Below are 13,390 nucleotides of genomic sequence, written 5' to 3' on the forward strand. Positions count from 1 at the left end.
GATTAGCCTGTCCAGACCTTTAGCCTTCACCTCGAGACCTCCTCCAGCATGTCTGGTGAACGCTCCTGCTCACAAACACTCAGGGGGATGGGCAGAGGTCAACTGATGGGCAGGAGGAGAGGGCTGGGGAGGAAGAAGGTATTAGCTGCTTTCAGAGAAGATGATTAGGTCTAAACAAAGTCATTAAGCTGAGGCAGCAGGATCCCACTGGGAGGCTGGCAGAGGAGGTGGCCTGACAAGTAAATTAGAAGCTGGTGACTGCAGAGAAGACACTCTGCCAAAACGTGCCCAACACAAAGGTTGGGGACCTGATCCTCACAGATGGTTTTGCAGCTGAGGAACACTCACTTCTGAAAGTCCCCTCTGCTTATTAAAATCTGCTCTAGCCAGAGAAGATGAAATAAAAGATTAAAAAGAATAAAATTGTGACTTGTAACCATCCTGACAGGGGGCTTTTTACCTGCAGAACACAGAGCCCTTTCCAGGCAGGTCACTGTATAATAATATACTTCAAAAATCGGAAACTGGGACATGTGGCAGCAAAGCCACCCAAAGGATGTCAGTGAATGCAGTCCCCATCCAAGAGGTCCAGCAGCCACACCCCCAACCTGCAACCTTCCAGGCCCAGGAAAGATGAGAACTGGAGGTGGGCAGTGGGGAGCTGTGCAACTGCTGGCATGGTGGGGAGAAAGACAGAGATGCCATTGAGGCTTGCAAGAACAGACTATCCTCAACTCTGCCTGTGGTGATTCTGCTAGCAAGGCTAGGAGGAGAATCAGAAGAAGGTGGTGGGATCCTGAAGCCTGGGGTGAAGGTGTAGCAGAAGCTGAACCACTCTAACCACCACAGCAGAAAAGGGAAACTTGGAGCTCTTTTGCTTGTCTGAAGCTCTCCCACCCTGACCTACCTGATGATCGAAAGGTCCAATACTCATCGTCGTCAAAGTGAGTGTCTCCTGCAGTGTGGTGGTCTCCAGGGAAGAAAGCATGGGCCACTGTCCCACCAGGCCCATCAAAGGGATAGCCATCATTGTGATCTGCCTTGGAGAAGTCTATCTGGATGTCGGCGTTGTTTCCTGCCACTTCATGGAAATTCAGTGGGGTAATGTCACTCCAGACCTTCAGGGCGTAGTACATCAGGGCTCGGACTGTGTCATGGCCCAGCTGGGATTCTTTTGGGAAGGTGCGAACTCTGAAATGAAGAGGGAAAAAGAGAGGGTAGGTCAGTAGCACCAAAGTGCTCTGAGGACCCCCAGAATTGGCTCTGCAGGTGGCTGGTGAGGCCTTCAGAGCTCTTAGCACTCCTCTGAAGTGCCCCAACACCCTTCACATGTGTGTCCTTAAGTCCCTGAATCTCACCAGTTCCACAGACATGAGGACTTCAGAGGCTGAGTTGGAGTTTTCTGGAAATACCAAGCCAGTCTTGCCCACCAGAGTGTGAAACACCTCACCATTTGTGTAAAACACAGCCAAGATGTGAATCCTGATACCTCCCAATCCTGCTGTACCAGGTGGCAGTGAGCCTCAGAGCCACACTCCATGCACAGGAGTGAGTTAATGCCCAGGACCCCAGGACTACTACCCTTGTCCAGCCTTGGAAACACCAATGGCATGACTCCCTTTCCAGAGCTTGCCCATTTTTTTCTCCAAGCTCACTTTCAGACCTATTGATAATTATTTCCTCACCACTTACTCATTCCAAGTGCAACCCAAATATATAAAGACTATTGATGTCTGAAGACTTTGCATCACACACAGACCTATCAGTTTTCTTGCAACAAACCAGAGGTTCTTATTACACACGCACAGAAATCCAGTAGGGATTTGCTGCCTCCATATATTTCCCAGCATGTCTGCTGGAGTTATAAAATATACTCTGAAACCAGTGCACTGCCAGCAATCTCAGAGACTGCAATCCATAACTAGGAGGAAGAGGAAAGGATGCATTTTATGTAAATTCAAGATGCCTCAAGCCTATTGCCTGAAGGAGACGGGAAATCTGATGGAGAACTGTAGTTGAGAAGCTCTTGACTTGCTTCTTGGTAGAAAAAATATTAATGAGCAGGGGCTTACAACACTACTGCATTCATCACAGGGCTATTACTGTCTCTCTGTGTCAGCACTGCATCCTGTGGTCCTCAGGTCTGCCTTGTCAGAAAGAGAAGCTGGGTGGGCCAAGCCATGTGATGGAATTTGTCCTTCACAATTCCACCCTCCCTTTTGGGTTGTGCTGGAATGGAAAAAAGTCAATGTTTCCTGTATAAGCCAACTTTGAAAAAGAATTCCCAATATTGTTGATTTAATAGAGGAGATGAAAAGACAAAGATGAAATAAGGCACCTTGGCTTCTAAAGGAGCATGTTTAGATAATCTTTCATTGACAATTTTGACAAAAATACACACACTTTCCAAGCAAATGTACTGTTGACTAAGTAATTATTGACAAAACCAATTTTGCTGGAAAATAGCTGGCCAGCTCTACCCCAGTAATAACAGATACTTTATTTCTTGGGCACCAGCACACCAACCAAAGTGTTCATGAAATATTCATGGCTTGACATATTTTTAAAGGCTGAAGCAACAATTATGATCACCTCTCTTGTCCTCCTGCATAATACAGCTGGGAGAGCACGGCTCGGTAGCACACACTGTGCCAGCACTAATGTGTGGTAATGACCCATCTGAACTTCAGGAGGTAATTACAGGTGTCAGAAAGGGATGTCACATCAAGCTCTTCCTACAAGTAGTGATTTGGGTGCTGGGAGACGCCACAGATCAGAGAAAGGGAGTAGGAATGACTTGCTGGCTCTTGCTTTCACAAATATTTTCATATATCCCATGCCCTCAGAGACAGGCAGCCCAAGGTGGGCACCACCTCTTGGCCTGGGCAAAACTAGTCAGGATTAAATCTAGGACAGAACAAAAAAGGGCTTAGCAGAAACAACAAGCAGAAATCTCACTAACAGTTTCTCTGAAGAGCTTGGGAAGCCCATCCTAGAGACAGTGGGAATGGTGTGGGTGAACCAGGCAAAACACATCACAACCACCATGAGCAAAAATCATTCACATCTTTGTCTCTGCTATTCCTAAACACTGTGGGCAAAGAAAGACCTTATTAACTAATCTAAATGAGTTAACATACATGAAACATCAGCTAATTGTAGGACTTCAAAGAAAACACATTTGTAAAGATGACAGCACAGAGGTACAACCAATATGAGCATGGGATTAGGAAATACAATTTTTAATTTATAGAAGAGACTGTGACTAGATGTAATCCTCTACAGTACTAAAAGCTCACCTGGTTTCCAGATATTCTTTAACTAGCTATCTTCATCTTCCACAACACTCCTCTGGACTTAAATAAATCCTTTGCTGCTTTAATTTGTACTGAATAAATCATTTTATGTGTGAAACATACCATGTTTAGCCTAGGAATTATGACCTTTCTCCAAGATCATGGTGCCTAAGGCATGGACTCACACTCAGCAACACTATTTGCTCTTTCTTTCTCAAGCCACATGCACTGTTTTCCTTTGTTTTCCTTCTCTTTCCAGCTGTAGAATGAGGATAATAAATCAGACCTCTCTTGTACAAGGATGGGGGATAAAAAGCCCTGTCTAAAGAGACAAACATTATTAATATTCATCCCAAGCTCTGACTCCAGAAACATTAGATTAAGGCAAAAACAGTATCAATACTTATTTTGCTTCTTGTAATAGGTCCTACACCTCAGAGCTGATCCACATTTTATTAACATACTGCAGGTGTAAGTGAAAAGTCCCCCATCCTTTACTCATTACCACCATCATTTTTCAGGAGAATCCCATCAGGGTTTTTCAATTCAGCATCTGATTTGATTGCTGGAGCTCTGCTAATTGTATTCAATGAGATTAGGAAAAGACTATTATGCTGATAGGACTTTTGTCAGCATTGCATTACCCAGTTCCACTGAAAAGGAGGCACTTTTCTAAGGTCCTGCAGATAAATAACCTTCCTCCTACCTTGATTATTATTATTATTATTATTATTATTTGTAGTAGGTGGTGCTTAGGTCCCCAGGGGAGAGCAGCACTCCTTCTTGGATGTTAATCCCTCCTGAGACTCCCCTTACAGAGCTCCAGTCTGATGTAATTGGAGAGAAATCTCTCTGCTCCAGACGGCCCCTGCCAAGCCATCAGGAAGGTGACAAACACTGGGCTGCTCAATTCCCTCCAGGCACCCCACCAACACTGCCTCGAGCCTCAGGGTCAGTCACATCCATCTGCAAATCCCACTCTGGGTCATCCCAAGGAGTGCCTGTTCCCAGGGTGGAAGGGACTGCATGAGCCATGACACTGGAACCAGTGGCTGCTGAGCAGGATGTGGTGGTGAGTGGCACTGCTGGATGCCAAGGGGAACATCTCCACTCCACAGCAGCACTGCCATGCAGACAAATGAATGCTGACTTTCACCCAGTGCTGCCAGTATTTCACAAGTCTTCTGAATCCCCTCCTTTGCTTCTCCCACCCCAAAGAGACTTTGTGTCCAGGATCCTTAATAAGTAGAGACCAGAGAGAACTGATCTGCCCCTGTTGAGGAGCACCCACACCAATGTTTAATTCAATTTCTGGGTTCCTCTTTGGTTTTTGTCCTCCCAAAGACAAAAGTGGAAGAGTATCAGTGATGGATGAGAAATCAATAGGTGGTTAATGAAAACACTCCTTCACCTTCCCAGTCCTGAAACCGCAGACAAATAAAACAAATGCTGAGAACTACTAAACACAGCAGGATAAGGACTGCCTGATAAACCCACTCTGATTTTTCTTGGAGAGGGAGGGAAGAGGGGACAGTTGAAGAGGCGGGCACTCGCTGCCATGGCAAAGGTGCTTTTCAGCTGCCCAGAGCCATCTATGGCACAGTAGCCCCAGTCTGGTGCTACCCTGGCACTGCTGCAATACCCCAATGCTACAGGAGGAAAGCTGTGGGTATGTTTGCACCCTCCACCACACCTCTCCCAGCACTTTGCAAAAACTGAACATTTTTGGTTGATAGTCTTTCTCCTGCCCTGTAACATGCACAGAATGCCAGTCAGCCCCCAGCCTTCCTGGCCCCGCGCTGCCGCCTGTGCTGGCGGCAGATGCCAACCTGGCAGCCGCCTTCTCTCACTGCTCCAGCTGCTCAGGGCTCTTTCTATGAGGGCCCCAGTTCTCTGTGACAGGGGTGTTATATAACAGCCCTAACACAGCTCCACACCAAGAGGTGACATTCTGTCCACCTTGGGCATCTGTCATCCCCAGACAGACACAGGGGACAAGGCAGTCTGTGACCAGCTGGGCTTAGGCTGGGAGGTCTCCATGGCGCGATGCCACTGATTAAAGAAGGAAGGCAGGAGGATCAGGTCCTGCTCCAGCACTGGGGGCTCCACACCCTTATTCAGCAGTACCTGCCTGGCTGCTGCCCCTCCATGCCTGAGTAAATCCACATCTGGAGTCAGGCAGTGGCACATCTGCCTTTGGGTGTGCTCAGGACTCTCACAGTGATGGTGGGCAGTGACTGACAGACGTCACTGCTCCTCTGCCAGCAGTATCTGCTCTGACTCCAGCACCCCATGGCCTGAGCATCACAGCCTCAAAGTCTGCAGCTCTGATGAAGTGGCACAAAGAACTCCTCCTTAACTAAAGGCAGATGAAAGTCAGCTCAGTTCAGCACTGGGCTGAGATTTCAGCAAGGAAAAAAAATGGGAAACTGGGAAAGCTTGGCTTCAATGGCTCCCCCCCTCCCCGCCCCAGGGAGCTCAGAGCATGCAGAGAGAAGGGGCACGGCCCTGCTGCTGCACTTCCCAGCACTGCGGGGAGACAGCGAGCGCTGGGAAGAGATGGAGATGCCGGCTGTGAACTCCCCTTCTGCAGGGCACAGCCAGGAGCAAGAATGCACAATCAGCAAAGGAAAAAGCAGGCTGCAAACGCTGGGGGGAAGAGGCTGCAGGTGGCTCCGGTGCAGATGCCAGCAGAGGGCATCCACAGCACGCCGCTGCCTCACCAGCTGCTGAGCGCCTCGGCACCTGGGGATAGTGCAGGAAAAATGAAGGAATAATAAAAACAATCCCTTGAAAAGAAGATTTATATGCTGTAATATCCTGGAAACTTTCCACGGAGATGAGCCACAGAAAACTGTCTGTGTCTGATGCTTTACTGGGATGCTTTGAGGCTGTACCGTGAGCTATGCAGGATGCAGCCTGCATTGTTTTGCTCCCCAAGCCCTCCAGGCCCCCAGACTGGCTGCACTCAAGTGTAAAAAGAAGAAATCCGAGCAACCCACATGCCTATAATATTTTTTTTTGCCAAATGCTGCCTTCTCCATCAGTGCAGGTGCCTGTCCTGAGACCCTCCTTTCATATAGCTTTGCTTACCCATTTATTCCAACCTTGCAATTGTTCAGGTTTTTCTTCAACTTTTAAATCCATGGCATAGTAAAATTTAGTTTTGTTTTCCTCTGTTAAAATTTTCAATCAATGTGTAAAAGGTAAGCATGTAAAACTTTATGCTGGCCAATTTTCATGGCAGTTTCCAAAAAGCCAGTTTAATCTCAAGTGCTGGGTGTAAATACTGTGTTGGAGTTTCTGTAATGCCATAGCCTTCTGCTGGCTTATACAACCTGCAGCTATAAAATACAGCCCTTTCTTGGACAAAAGCCAAGATCTTGGAAAGGACCAAAGAATAAAAAGCCAAAATGACTTTGTCAGGAGATGGATTTTTCTTTATGTCTTACATATAATATTGTCTCAGACCTAAAGCCCTTTTTATGGCAATCTTTGCTGCAGCATCACAATTTCCAAGGGGGTGGGAAGTGGGGGGTATCCCAGGGCTGCATCCACCTGACCCCATTTCACCTCCATGCTTCACTCCAGCCTGGCACTTTGGATATTGTGCCAGCATGGCTGGAGTTCTGCTGGTACCTGCAGAACCAGTGCCCTGACCCTGCTGCCATAGGGTGACACTCAGGTTTGTCAGGAGCTGCTGGAGTCAGGCAGTGCACAGGCCATGCCCCTGCACTGGCTCTGGCAGCTCACAGAACATCTGGGCATGTTTTATTTTTTGCCTAAAGGATTTTCTCCTCTCTGAAATGTGAACTTTATTCCTTTTACCCATCAAGACAGGGCTGGGAGAACAGGCAGAGGTTTTATAACATGGGTCACTTCACTACATGAATCCATCTGTGAGCCAAAACTGTTTCTTACTGAAGCTGAATTATGTTTATCTTTTCTCAAAATAAGGTCTCAAAGGGATCTGCTGGAACATGGACCAAATCCCTGGTAATGCCACAGTTTCAACACGTGTCAACAACGACAGCCAAGATGAGATTTGTTTCTGCAGTGGGAAGAGAACTCGCTCTAGGGGCTGTGTCAGGATCAAAGAGAACCTTATTATTAATGAAGAGAACTCTCCATAGCATCCACATGTGTTTTCAGGACAGTACAAGCACCTCAAGGTGCTGAACTTTCTTAGAGGAACAATCACTGCAGCACATGGTCTTTGAAGGAGGAAAAATAAGTCCCAAGAAGAACAAATCTTGGTGGGACAGGAATTAAGTTTGCTTGGAAACTGATCTTCAGCAGTTCTGAAAGTTGGACCTGAACTTGCATGTGTCACAGGTTCAGAGTGACCCACATGTGTCACTCCCTGACACAGAAGGAGAAATACTCCCCTGTGGCAAGGACTAGGAGAAAAAAATGACTCTATTACCTAGAAAATGCTCGTATTAGAGTCCCCACCTTGTGCAGCTGCTTGAAAAAGCACAAAGTCCCAATGAACTCAAGAAAAGACATTCTCTAACAACCATTGCAACCCAGCAAAAAGCTGCCAGTTAATGCACTGGTCTAATCTGCACCATCCCTAGGCATTGCTGAGCAGGTCCAAGAAGTCAGTGTTGGGATTGCCAGGAGAAGAGTTCAAATAAGTAGTCTGTGGGGTCCTGGGAACACAGAGGGACACATTTGAACCACCATTTAGCACAGGTCTGCCTGGAACTGGTCCTTTGCTGCAAGATTTGAGCAGGGTAGATGAATTCCTACCTCCAGGACAAGTTCCTTTTGCCCCACTTGGTGACAGCCTGCACGAATCGCTTCCTCCTGGTCTCCACAGTGGCAAGGTCAGGCAGAGAGCAGCGAGGGGTCTTCATCAGCTCCAGTGTGGCTTCATCTATGGTTAGGGAAAAAACAAGAAATCATGGGAATGGTGGGCTGAGAAACCCCGGGGGCAGCCAAAGAGATGGAAAGTGAAGTGCTAAGAATGAAGCAGAGGAGCAGAAGTCCAAATACAGGAGCATGTTGGGGCACAGCACTTATGGTGACACCCATGGGTCACTGAGCCCACTACATCCCACCACTGGCAACAATTCCTGCTGGAAGCTCATCTCTTCAAAGCAACCCTGAGCTGAGGCTGCTGGAGGAAAGGGGAGATGCCATCCCCCAGCTGGGGATCAGGCACCTGTTCTGCTGTTGGTGTCAGTGGGCAGTTTTACTGATTTCAGGAGAAAATAGAGCAGGTCACCTCTTGCCTAACACTTTAACAGCTCTCAAAAACTTGTGTGGAAAACCACTTGTGGCCAGCTGATTATATTTTAAAACATATTTTTTAATTACTCTGTTTTGTTCTCTCTTGCTGAATTTCCCATTATTCCACGGACATCTAAATAAACTCCTCCTCTGTTCAGCTAGGAGCTCATTTGGAAAACGTTCATATTCCTTTTTTTTTCTAATGAAAGCTTGAAGTGCCTATTCTCAAAAGCAGAAACACAGACATGTTGTTTCAGTCACCCATTTTCCTGCTGACTTTACCTCTTAAGCTCTGTTTTCATGAACAAACCCACATCTATGACCTGCCCAGGGCAGCCAACCCCCATCCTGTTTCAAATACCCCCTCCAGAAATGCAAATCTAAATGCATTCAAAAAGGCCATCCTTGTTCCAGGGTCTCCTGCAGCTTGTGATGAGGTGGAACAGAAAAAATTGCATGTGGCCAATTAAGAGTGGAAAGTCCCAATGATGGGATGCAGCCACTGCTCTGGGGGGCTGGCAGGGGGCTGTTGGGGTGTTGGGATGGATGGAGACCTGCTGGTTAATGAGCAGCTTCTCCTTAATCCCATCCTGAGCAGCGGAAGCAGGCTGGCCCCACGGCAGGAGGTCATGGCTGGCCCCATGGCAGGAGGTCATGGCTGGCCCCATGGCAGGAGGTCACGGCCCTGTCAGGGAGGGGAGGAGAGTAGAGAGGCTCCCTTCCGTGGGCTGGGATAATGCTGGCTTTCTCCTTCCCTCAATGAAGACATTGAGAGGAATGACCCCAGTCACACTGGGGAACTAACCCGTGCTGCTTCAGCCTGGCCTTAGACTGCTCTATCCCAGCCAGATGTGCCTGCCACATGGAAGCCACCCTGTTCCTGCTGGGCAGGGGAGCTGCTGGGGCAGGTGAAGGGCTCTCAGTTGGATGGGGGTGACTGGGGAGTATTCACAGCCTTTGTAGCTCAGTGAGATCCAAGGAGAGACCCAAAGAGCCTTGCCAGCTCCACAGGCACTCCCTGGCTCCTGAGCAAGAACCAGCAGTACTGGGATGATGCAACACCACCTTCCTCCTTTCCCAGCCTGTGCCTCAGCAGCAAAGAACCCAAAATATCTACATACTCAAATTGGGAAGCTTAATCAGGATTTTTGTTCAGTTCAGTTTGATGCTACAACTAAAGCTTTGAACAGGACAACTTTCTCTCTTCTTTTCCTTTTTTTTTTTTTTTTGGAACACACCAAGAGCTATTTTAAGCACACTGGGAACCCCAAGGGTCTGTGGGTCTGTTGAAATAATTGCTTGCCTCAGGTTCTTGAAAGCACAAGGCAACAGAGCACCTGAGCCATGTAATTACTCCTACAGCTGCAAACTGGGCCGTGTGTTACACCCGTGTGAGCTTTTCCTGGAGATGCTGCTGCTCCACAGCACTGTGCCAAGTCCCTTCTCCTCCACAGACCTGCAAGGAGCCATCCCTCCTCCCTTTGCACCAGAGAAAGGAGGGATCATGAGCCACTGACCTAGGACCCCTGTTGCCTTGAGTCCCCCGAACCTCTGCATGGCAGTGATGGCCTTGGTGAGCTCCTCCTGCGTCTGCAGCTTCCCCGTGACAGGGTCTGGAGGAGGCAGGTACCCAAATTTTGTCAGCCAGTCCTGTGAAACAAGGAGAGGTGGGGTGAGAAAAGAAAAAGGAGATACAGACACAGGAAACGATGCTCTGAAGTTCCTCTCTGTTCTGCATGCAAACATGTTTATTCCCAGCTTACCAGAACCACGTGGTCTCTGCTAATAAATGGATGTAGATGGATCTGTACACAACACTCCAGTAAAGGGATGCATGCCCTTCACAGATTCCAAGGGTGACATCTTAATTTTCCCACCCAACTGCAGTCCATTTTTTATAGCAGTGGCAGCACAGCCCCAGCTGAGGGTCACACGGGCATCCCTGGTGCTCCCCATGCACACTGGCAGCTCTTACTGGAAGTGTAGGGCTGAGCACAGCAAGAGGAGGAAAACTGCACCCTGATGGTCTGAGGACATTAGTGTAATGGGTGGACTTGATCTTAAGGGTCTTTTCCAACCTAAATGATTCTACAGCTTGTTTTACTTCAACCTTCACAACACTAGGATTTTTTCTGCAAATAAACCCAACCATGAAGTCTCTGAAACCTTCTGAGCCACACAGTCATCCAAGACCCAAGCCCTGACACAAAACAGAGTCCTCCTCTCCAGCATTTCCACATTCTCTGGTTTCACCATCTCCCTGCAGCTGCTCTAAAGTATTTAGAGCCAGGTGTGGGTCACCCTAACACCAGAAAGCAGTGGGGACCTGTGGAACCCCTATGCATCCCTCTTTCCCAAAGCTTAGACAAGCACAGCCATGTTGTGCCAGTGATCCCCCTGCCATGGGCACCTCATTAAACCCAAGCCCACTATTTGATAGGAATTTGTCTCTTAGAAGACAATATATTTTTATGAAGATTTTTCTCTTCCTCTTTTCAGCCTAAAACTGATGTAAAAAAAATGCCAAACTCTTCTTCCAACTGTTTTTAAAATGTCTCATGAATTATCTTTCTAAATCCATTCTTACCTTCCTTCTCACTCCCTGCCCTCCCTAAGCAGAAGGATGACCAAGGAATAATAATACTGCATGCAGGGAATGCCATAAACACCTGCCCTCTATTTTCTTTATCTGTATCAAACATTGATCTGTTGAGACTCTTGAAGACTGATATTGATCCAGACTTCCCCCACAGTCAATACACCACAAATTTATTGTGGTCAGATTAGTGCCAGAAGTCAGTACCTGCTTATCATTACACTCTGAATGTCTCATAGCTTGATGTCACCTGCAGAGGCCACTCTGAAGGCCACAGCACACCCAGCCACTCTCTGGCAAGCCCAAATAGATTCACACTTACAGAGCTTTACAACAGATCTCCCCATGCTTGGTGTGATTCCCCATCAGGGACCACAGTCTGCTGTGCCAGGATTCTCACCAGCAATTCACTTCCCTCCTCGCCCTCCCTTCACAGTTGCCCTGTTTTAGTGGGATGGTGTGCCCAGGAAACAGCTTATCTGTCCATTTCTTGTCATTTAATGCATCTCCATTAGCCACCACTTCCCTGGGAACATCTCAGCATCATCACAGCCTTCTCTTGCCACCAGGCTGAAGGCCAGACCAGCACTCTCTTCTCTTCTCCCTGCTACTATTTGTTCCTCTGCATAGCAAAAACATTTGTGACCGAAATTAGAGATACAATTCACCCTTGATTCTTCATGAGAAATTGGCTGTGACACTGAGGTCGGCAGCCGGCCCATCAATTGCTGGGGATGGTGGAGTTTAATTTGGTTTCTTCCCTGGCCATGGAGACAGTGCCGTTTATCCTCTAATGACACTGGAGACACTGTCACACCAGAGACATGCACAACCAGGCTGTCCTTGGGCCCTCCTCGAGATGGAGGCTGCAGCAAAAGGCTGGGGAAAGCAAAAGCACAGAGAACACCCAGCAAAAGCCCTGTGGGTCCCCTCTCCTTCTTAACCCAAAGAGACGGAGAAAGCACAAACGCAGGTGCACACCCCAGAGCAAACTGGGGGCTCCCTACAGAGAAGATGGAATGAACAGACAGATGTCACAAGTCCTTTGCTGGATCTACCTTGCAAGCACTGATTTCCCTGCATGTGATTTTTCATCTAGACCATCATGTTGATCCTGCCTAACTCAGGTTCTCTCTGTGAAATTGCTCTCATTCATCTCTTTTTCCAGTGTAGGGGTTCTGGCTGGTTTCCTCTCTCCCTGTAAGCAAAGCTGATCTGTAACACTGAACTTTCACATTCTACCTTTGCTGTGGCAGAAAATTTCGTGAGGGAAACTGTAGCTGACTTGGAGATGAGAAACACCAGCAGGAATTGTCTGACTAATTATCTCTGTGCCTTGTGAAAGCTTCTCAGATATTTTCTTGTCACTAATAATGCAAAAGCTAAACTTATAAAATTCCATAAATGAAAAATATGAAAACATTTCCACTGAGATAACTCCAACACGTTCTCTTCTTATTTCCACCTTTCTTTTTAATAAAAAAAGCTTTTTTTTGCCAACTCTCATTAGCTTAAAATGCTTACATGAAATAGTGATTTCAGCTGAATACTAAAATTATATGAACATATTTCTTGCCTGAGCTGGCACGATAAAAACTTTTCCTTAAAAGTGTGCTGCACTAAATGAATTGACCTAATCCCATGAGAAGATTCAGCTTCAACAACTCTCTATTTCAAAAAGTTAAAACATTGCTTCATCAAAAGAAGTCAGATTAAGCCAATGTCTGACCATCTTCCAGGTCCAAGAGGAGCTGGGAATGAGCGTGGCTGCACTACATGACTCATGCTGTGGCCCAGGGTATGTGCCCTTGGTGTGGGGCTCACAGGATCCAAGCTCAGTTTTTGTGGAATCACCTCACTGTGTCTCAGGTCCCCAGTTCCTCATCTGTAAAATGAATGTAATGGTATTTCCTGTGCTCCCATCTACTGGTTCTGTCTCTTCCCACTAGGAATCTTTGGAGCAGTTCATGCCCATGTCTGCTTTACCCTGACCACAGGGGGCTGCTGGGCTGGATCCAGCCAGCTCATTTCAAAGTCATTGCCAAAAGCAGACCCACGTGGTGGACTTCTGCAGTGCTGGAGTTAGCAAAGATGGGGCTGGAAGCTGGAACACACCAAACCAAGTCCACAATGAATCTTCTGATCCAGCTCCATTGTTCTGTATTCTGAACAATACAGAATGAAAGGTTTCCCATTGGCTCAGGTCCAGGGATAAAAAGAAAAGAAAGAAAGAAGCAAAAAGGAAGAACTGCATGTCTGG

At 47.3% G+C, this 13,390-nt stretch overlaps 1 protein-coding gene across 1 annotated transcript in view; it reads right to left on the minus strand.

The window, feature by feature from the left end:
- Window positions 1-13,390, minus strand: part of MMP17 (matrix metallopeptidase 17) — a 62,966-nt gene that overhangs the window by 12,924 nt on the left and 36,652 nt on the right. Inside the window, exons 2-4 of the mRNA XM_071572046.1 lie at window positions 10,052-10,184; window positions 8,052-8,178; window positions 908-1,191 (exon numbers count right to left, since the gene is read on the minus strand). Of these exons, the coding sequence (XP_071428147.1) occupies window positions 908-1,191; window positions 8,052-8,178; window positions 10,052-10,184 (544 nt within the window). The remainder of the gene's footprint in view (window positions 1-907; window positions 1,192-8,051; window positions 8,179-10,051; window positions 10,185-13,390) is intronic.

The sequence above is a fragment of the Pithys albifrons genome, chromosome 17 (genome assembly GCF_047495875.1).
Source record: "Pithys albifrons albifrons isolate INPA30051 chromosome 17, PitAlb_v1, whole genome shotgun sequence".
Taxonomy (NCBI): Eukaryota; Metazoa; Chordata; class Aves; order Passeriformes; family Thamnophilidae; genus Pithys; species Pithys albifrons.